General features: G+C 39.2%; 1 protein-coding gene across 1 annotated transcript; it reads left to right on the top strand.

The window, feature by feature from the left end:
• Nucleotides 1-4877: 4877 nt before the first annotated feature.
• On the top strand, nt 4878-5726 carry LOC6577380 (GTP-binding nuclear protein GSP1/Ran). Its single transcript, XM_002003311.4, has one exon. The coding sequence runs from the start codon at nt 4962-4964 to the stop codon at nt 5658-5660; it is 699 nt and encodes a 232-aa protein (XP_002003347.1). The 5' UTR covers nt 4878-4961; the 3' UTR covers nt 5661-5726.
• The last annotated feature ends 3181 nt before the right edge of the window (nt 5727-8907 follow it).

Here is an 8907-nt window from a genome sequence, read left to right on the forward strand (position 1 = left end):
TGAAAATGGAAATGAAAATTTATGCGTGGCAACCAACTACCGGGCACAAATGCGCCGCGTTCCTGTGATTAAAACACCTGCGCCGACAGCTGCCAGCAATAGAAGCTCCAGCAGAAGCAGCAGCGCAGCTACAGCCACCAGTTGGTCCTTCGTGCCGGCTAGCCAGGTGGGCTGCCCAGGTGATCATAGCTTTTCATTTTCAGCGCCTAATGAAACGTCATGTTATTTATGGCCGAGATGCGCTCTAATGCAAAGACATTGCTCTACATCTGCGCAAAACGGGGCCAGCACGAATAAAATTTCACTCTCCGGATTAGTCGACGTCCGGGGAGCATGTTATGGCCACGTTCTACAGAAAGCCTTCTGTGATTGCAAAACAAATGGAATAGCTAAACATTTAGGCAGCCAGGCAGAACTTTATGGCAAGAGTTGATCTGAGCTGACAGATTATGTTAACTGTCTGAGGCGTGGAAATAAATCCTCGTGAATGAACGAATGCTGTTAATATCGAAATTGGGATGATATTGATGCTTTAGTTTAACTATGACTCATATAGTATAGCTTGTGGATCAGGCATTAAATTAAGTGAATAGTATAATTTATTTGATCAACAGTCAATTCAACAGTGTCAATTCAAGTGCAAGTGAATATACATATATTCATATACATATGCATTTATACCTTATTTGCCGTATAGATATCAAATGTGAGCAAGCGAGACAGCCTGCGCTTTTTTTTACATACATATATAGAAATAGCAGCGCTGACGACGCCTGAGCATCTAATAACACGAAGTCGAGCATCGGCTTCGTCTGCACGATCAACTCGTTGCGCTCTGAGAACGAAAGAAGCTTCGTTGCTAAGGCATTTGAATTGCATGTAAAAGAAGTGAAAGAGAGGGTTAATAAAAGTTGTGAGAACATACTGGTTCGACTAACATGAGAGTCGCTTGACTGTTAAGCTCGGCCGGTAGCCGATGGGAGGGAAGCAGCGGCGAGTTGTAGGTGTATTCAAGTACAGTTGCTTGCACACATGTAAGGAATAGAGAGAGAGAGAGAGAGAGAGAGAGAGCGGCACAGCTGACAGACTGCTGTGTTCACAATACGAACTTTCTCACAACTGGAACAACTGCTGGACGAACTGCATCTGTCGCTCTTAAACTCAAATGCTAAACGTAACGGCGGTTGCTGGGCTGAGCATGAACTTTCTGAAATTAACATAAATATGTAAATAAGAAACTCTTCTAAAGCTCTTTGAAAGCCCCTTATATTAATTTAAATGTACAAACTATTCATATCAGCTTTGTTTTGATTCATAGTCAGAATAGTTTGACAAATATAAACATACACAATTAAATAAATAAATAAAAAAATACATTTTTAATTCACTTAGTACAAATTACATTCAATATGTTTGCAGGTAATTCATTCAACTAACTCAAGAGCGTGCGGCATAGATCGCAAGCAATTGACAATTTGACATACATTAAGCTGCTCAATTTGTCTTTGAAATCTGTGCTCTGAGGCCTCGCCTCCCGCAGGAGTGCTCTGGAAATATTGCTCACTTGTCACTTCAGTGAATGCGTCTTTTCAATGGCTTTCTTATGGTTTTTTGTTATTTTATTCCTTTTTTTGTGCTTTTTTTTTTTTTTTTTTTTTTTTGACAACCTTCAACCCCAAACGTGTTTGGCATCGATAAATTTTTGGAGGCGTGCGGCGTGACTGGCGTTGACCATAGACCCAGAGTACGACGCCGCCCGCCCGCCTCTCAGTGGAGACTTTCAGCGGGCAGCGAGCCATTAAAAATGCTAATGTGTCTATTCAATGCGAATTTTATGCAAATGACAAGGTTAAAAGCAAAATGAGAGCTACTACGCGCTGGTAATGCGATAAAAAATTTGACACATCATCACTTTTCAATAAAATCAACAAATTTTATTTAAGCGTGGCGCTGGCTTGTCAGTCCCAAGCCCCGCCGCCCTCCGCCCTCTGCCATCATGCAGCCCAGCGCCAGCCCAAAAGGATGTGCGATGAAGGCCGTCAGAGACTGTAAAAGCTGAAAAGTAATGCCGTTTGGTATGCTTCCACCCACGTCGATTACCCAGGGGGATGGCTTATCCATTTTGGCCATACGTTTTTTTTCATTTTCTTCCTCTTTTTTTATTTTTTTGTATATGAGTCTGACTTATATTATTTCATTCCTCGTTATTCGCTTTTCTTGTTTTTCTTTGTTTGGGCTTGCCTTTCTTTTGGCTTTTCGCTTTTGTCAAATGGCTTTCAATGGCTGAATGCTGGGCCACGGAAGTAGATGGTAAGAATTTTTCGACTCCACAAATGAAAATACTTTGCATTTGAAAATGCGAAATCCGGTTATGTTACTAATTTGTGTGCGTCTCTCTCTTTCATTCCAGCTCTTCCACTCATTTTTAGTTTCTCTTCTCTCTCTCTCTCTCTCTCTCTCTATTGTAATGCTTTATCCACTTAGGTGCTTCCGAGCGGTAGCTATTCAACATCAATTACAACCAGCCAGAGCCAGAGCTGGAACCAGAGCCAGAGCGAAGAATTTAGTTCTCCCTATTCGCAATGGTAACCCAAATGTCAATCCTGCTGATTGATGGAATTGACAATTGCGCCGCCAACGCATAACCGTAGATGAATGAATTCGGCTCGGGCTCCACAATCACTGATACAGCAAACGGCAGTCGGCAGTCGGCAGTCGGTAGTGGGCAGAGAGAGCCGTGCCCGAGCCTGGTCGACAGTTACCCCAGCCAGCAGTCAGTCAGTCAGGCAGCCAGGAGCCAGTAGTCAGCTGTCCGCAGTCAGCAGTCACCAGCAGCTCGAGCAGTTCCTATGTCATGTCATGCGTTGCGTTTTCCCGCTGTCAATCCGAGTAACATTTGTCTGGCAACGGCAGCTCAATTAGGCCATTTGAAATACCAATCCAAATCGTTAAAGTACCAGCCAAAAAAAGAAAGAGAAGGACTTTACATTAAGGGCATTCCTTTTGTGAACATATACACTTGTAGTGGTAGTAGTGGTTGGTAAACTCATATGTCGAATGTAGCGGAGAAGTGGCTGAGAAACTGTTTCGTACAGCTCCTAGAATGGAATGCAGATGGAGGGTGGAAAGAGAGATTATATTAAGTTATATTAAAGTAATATTTAATATAGATGTTCTGTCTTGTTGTTGTTTATTTGGTTTTCTGAACTGCTAGCACTGTCATGCAAAATTGTTTAAAGATATCGCTTCACTATCCTAACTGAACTATTTTTGATCTTATACATATTCTTATTGTTCTTATATAAATTCGTTTAAAATGTTTATTTAATTTTGTATTAATGAGGTATTGGTTAAAATATACACATTTTTCAATATTATGATATTTGAGTATTCAAAATGACTTCAATATTTCTAGTACTATTATTTATGTATAGCCATCCATTTATGTATACTTCTAGAACAATTGACAGATCGTAGATTGTTCATTTTATTAGTATTATTATTAGTACTTTAATGTGCGTTGGCAGATCTTGGCTAGATTGTTATAAACATTGACAGGCACTTAATTGGTAAGAGTGATGGATAAGCTGCTCAGCAAGCAGAAGTTGTGAAGGAATTAACGAGCTGTCTTGTGGTTTAATGTGCATTCAAATGGCCCTCATAACTGCTGTGTAAATACAATTAACGCCTCATTTGACAGGGTGGGGGCTGGGGTGGGTTGACTAGGCTGTTGGTATGTTTTAGGTGCTAAAAACAGTTACACGTTTATTTTCATTGCTGGCAAATTGTTGTTGTTGTTCTTGTTGTTGTCATTGTTGGCCAAAGTATTCGTAGTCAGCGTTGCCAGCGTCACCAAGTTGGCCAATTGAATTTGTTTTTCCTCATTTCGTGTAAACATCGCGTGCAATTACAAATATTTAACTAGCTCGCTCGTCTGAGTGCGCTCCACTCGCACCCAATTCTCATTCAACTGAGCAAAACGAATGTTTATAAAACACTCGAGAAATCAACAACAACTGAAGCAAAACTATTAAGATTATTAAATGGGCGACAGCAGAGACAACCTCTATCAATGAGTTGAAGTAGGACTTTAGGAGTAATCTATGTCATGCTAAAGACGCATTTTTGATATTGAAATTTAGCATAGCTGGCTGGCTGAATACTCTATAGAAAGCCATATCCCATTGCAGTAAGATCACTTGCACTCTCCAGAGTTCTTTTGGGAAGGCTTCATATTTCAATTATAAAATACAGCCGTGAGAGAAGAATGAGAGCGTTCTTTTGTGAAACCTTCGTACTCGTCCAGAGTTGAATGTTCCTAGTCGCATTTAATTATGGTCTGCACTCATATTTTTTATTACATCGTTAATGAGACACAAAGAATACAGAAAGATCTCATGAAAAATGATAAAATAAAGAAAATTTATAAAAACAATCAAAATAAACAAAAATAAAACACAAAAATAAAATAAAATTAATAAAACTAAATAAATAAAATTAAAAAGTTAGAGATATACGTACATGTTGAATAAAAACCATATAAAATTGTAGAAAGACAATTCCGGATGAATTTGTCACATTTCAAAACAGACAGAATTTAATATAGTTCACTTTATCAGTAAAGTTCACTAAAAAGGGGTTCGATTAAAATTGCCTTGAATGTTTAATGATTTTGTAGCGAATTGGGTTTATAAAAACAGGTAAAAGAGGCTATTTATTACTTAGTTACTTAATAATTTACCTCTATTATAAGTTATTATTGCCTTGAATGTTTCATGATTTTGTAGCGAATTCGGTTTATAAAAACAAATAAAAGGGACTATTTATTAAAAGTTACTTAATAATTTATCTCTATTATAAGTTATAGGAAATCCCTAATCAAAGTTAGCTTTAGACTCTAGATCTACATCAGCTGACACAAATATTTATATATTTTTTTTTATTGACACACAAACATTTACATGGAGTTTATGCCCGGCCGCTGCATTCGAGACACCTACAAGTGCCTCATCCTGGGCGACTCTGGCGTGGGCAAGTCCACATTTCTGCGCCGGCATGCAACGGGTCAGTTCGAGGAGCAGCATGTGCCCACATACGGGCTGAATGTGCACACGCTGCCGCTGGAGACGAACTACAAGAGTGTCGCCCTGGAGATGTGGGACGTGGCTGGCGACCCGCGGCATGGCGGACTGCACAACGGCTACTTCTTCTATGCCCGCTGTGCCATCATCATGTTCGACCTGAGCTCGGCCAGCTCGGCGGCCAGTGTGGCGCACTGGCAGCGCCAGCTGGCGGATATTTGCGGCAAGCAGCTGCCGGTGGTGGTGTGCGGCAACAAGGCGGAGCTTAAGCGGATGTGTCCGGCGCTGCTGTTTCGCCAGCAGCCGAACGTCGACTACTGCGAGATGTCATCACGCGCTGCCTGGAATATGGAGGCGCCCCTGGAGCTGCTCTGCCGCCGTCTGCTGCGGCTCAAGGACTTGAAGCTGATCTCGCAGCCCGTGCTTAAGCCGGCCAAGGACTGCGAATTCAATGTGGCCAAAATGCGGAAGCACATGGACGAGGTGAAGAAGAAGATGCTGCCAGCCAGACGCGACGAAGACGATATCAACGAAATACTTGCCGAACGCGATCTCAAGCAATATATAGTTTTAAATTAGTGCTAGACTTTTAGTGTATATCGGGTTATTTTAAAATAAATTTATCGTGTTTTATTATCATATTAATTAATTATTATCTTATACCTTCAAATTTACAATGAAAAGGATAGGCACAAAGTTTAGAGTACTTCGTAATCAAATACTCCCCATCGGAAACATATTTCAGTTGATAGTGGCATCAACTTAATTAATGCTCTCTCTGGGACTACTTTCAGCATTGGCATCAGGTATATATTTTTGTATTCAACTACAAAATTATTAAATCAAACTCCAAATGTGGTTTAAATGCTCACTCAAAGATAGCCTAATTAGCAAAAAAATAAAATAAAATAGTTGTACACAAAAGAGGAAAGTATTTCAGAATGTGTTATGCTGTCAGTTAAGCAAGCCCGTTACGGAGACCGTCATCAAAAGCGACTTTGCCTGAGCCCAAAAAAATATGTGACGGCAATTTAATTAAAAACTTATGAATGAGTGAGCAAAAAAACTTTCTGCACATCCTTCGACTTGAAGATGTTTTTATCGTTGTTGTTTGCACAAATGAATTTGGTACACACACACACACTCACACATGCAGAGAGAGAGAGAGAGAAAGTTAAGCGTCTGTTTGGGCATGTTGGAGATCAGCATATGAAAACTATGTGCAGCTTTTTCCACATACTAGAAAAGCACAAAGTTTTTACAGCGTAAAAATATAATTGGAGAAACTAAAAGAATAAGTTGTTTAAGGTTTTTATTTTATTTTTTTTTTTTACTACTGTTGCCAGTTTTACAAGGCAGTGAACTGTTATTTAAATATTTCGAGAACAACTCAAAAAAATATAAATGTAAATACATTGCGTATGAATATACTCTGTTAACATACTCATAGGAGTATGAGCAACTGTATATGTAAAAATTTATAGAATTAATTAATAAAGTATGAATTTACCCTGTCAAATTTAACCATAAAATCATAAGGTACTGAGGTTTGAGGAGTGTCTCTCGGTATATCAAGTGTAACACAGAAACCTAGTTGAATCACACCTTTGGCAAAGTTTTCCCATATAATGGGCTGAGATTAATTAGAATTCAGTAAATTCCCAGAGAGTAAATAAATCTGACAAAGACAAAATTTTCCATATTATTCTCAGCTTATATCAGCAAATCCCTCTCAAGCAAACTTAGGGTATTTACTATTCGTTCTTTCCTACAATCACCACAGCTTTTCCCCTTTTGGTAAATCCAATTGCTAAATCTATCTAAAAGCCGAACTGAAACTTTTCGATTATTTTGGCCATGGCTCAAGAATGCATTCCAAATGTATTTTACACACATACAACATTTTTGTCTCCTGGTCGCAATTTCACTTGGCACATTTACAAGCATCTCGCAGCGTGGGCTTGGGGGCATGGGGATTGGGGTCATGGGGGCTTTGGCTTGGCCATTTTATTGTGTGTGCAGTCGGTAAAAGTGAATAAGAAAATTTGTTTGCCAACTTTTGGTGTAATTTGTAAACATCAAAGAGAATGCCAGAGAAAACATGTCCACGAGTCAAAGGGATCAAGAGTTGCTTTGCGAATTCGTGCGGAAATCTTCTACGTGTGCGGCATGCCAAAATCGCATTCTCTCTCCCCCTCTCCATCCCTCGGGCTCGCAGGCCCACTGTGTATTTATTTACCTCGTAGCTCTGTCAGAGCGTATTGTAGTATTCCACCAGTTGCCTCTACAAATCCGTTGATGTCGATGATACCACAGTGCGTGTGTGCGTCTCCCAGCGGATGCGGGCATGGCTGGAATCTAAAATTCGACTAGGCTGTCATAGTACATGACGCTAATGAAGCGCCAAGCCCGAGCAAATTCGATAAAGTCCAAAGCTGTGCAGCTGCTGCTGGGCTGCGGTGGACGCAACGCTTAGCCAAAAAGTTATGATAACAAAGAACTAATTAAGAAACATGACGTCCTTATGACAGGCTCGTCCTGCCCCGCCACACCCGCACCACCCGCTGTCTGGCTGTTAAGCGCCTCTGCACTGGCCAAGCCACCGAGACTCGTGCCCAGTCGCTGTCTTGACTGTTTGGCTCTGGCCACAAAGGCGTCAGCAACTGGAGCTGAAGCTCGAGCTGGAGCTGGAGCGGAAGCAACTGAAGCAGCATCTCTGATGATGTCCTGATGTACTAATTAAGTTTTGAACGTGACGAGAAATTGCAAGTAGCAATTTCGTTGTTTGATTTTTCGCTGAGCTACATGCCTGCTCGTCTCTCCGTTCCCCTTCGACCTATTTCATCTGAATAATTAGCTGCAAAGTGTGCAAAGGACTCAGCACGCCATAGCTGTAATGCTCTAACTAACCCTACCCCACTCACCCTCTCGCCCCTTCGCCATCTTTTGGCCTGCCAACAGTTTCCTTTTTGGCTACCTACAAATTAGAATTAATTTTCTTGATGCTGCTGTATATTTGGCTGTTTATGAGGGCCAAGACAATGCGCCATGATCAGAGGCGAGACGACAGGTCAAGGCTGGCATCTGAGAGCCTGGCAGAGCTTTCAGTTAGATTGGGAGAAAGTGATTTAGCTACGACTTAAGATAAGCTGAAAAGCAATTATGGAAATGTTGAAATTTTCTCTAATATTTTGTTGGTTCTTGGAAAATGTCGATTAAATGATAATTAATAGACTACTTGAAGAAGTTTCTGGATCATACAGACTTATTTCCATTTAAAAAATAAATAAATATATATTTTGATAATAAAATTTAGGTTTAGATGACTAAAAAAATATATATGTTTATTTTCAAGCTCCGATAAAATATGTAAATATAAATATATTTCTTAACTTTTTTTTTAAATCAAAAACATTTCTAGGATAGATTTTTTTTTAATTTATAGCAAATATTTTTTTAGAAAACAAATTATTACTAAAAAACTTGTTTTTCCAAGCTACACAATATAATATATTGTGATTTAAAATATTATATTATATATATATATTTTTTTTGTATATATATATTTTAATATAATAAATGTTAATACTTTTTAAAAATATTTACATAAACTAATTAATTAATTTATGGATATGTATATTTCGTAATATACATATTAATTAATAAATATATTTATATATTCAATATGTTTGCCCATTCGAAACTAAAGCCTCCATTTTCGTTAATTATAATAACAAATAATGGGGAGAACATTCACACTTTCCCGATTTTTTGTTTAATATTCGCAGATCCATCTGTTAAGTTTTTTCTGTTAATCTGCAGTTCA

This window comes from Drosophila mojavensis, unplaced genomic scaffold (assembly GCF_018153725.1).
Source record: "Drosophila mojavensis isolate 15081-1352.22 unplaced genomic scaffold, ASM1815372v1 contig_36, whole genome shotgun sequence".
Taxonomy (NCBI): Eukaryota; Metazoa; Arthropoda; class Insecta; order Diptera; family Drosophilidae; genus Drosophila; species Drosophila mojavensis.

Bases quoted from the DNA above. Each gene is read 5' to 3' on its own strand.
- LOC6577380 (XM_002003311.4), top strand. From the start codon at position 4,962: ATGGAGTTTATGCCCGGCCGCTGCATTCGAGACACCTACAAGTGCCTC.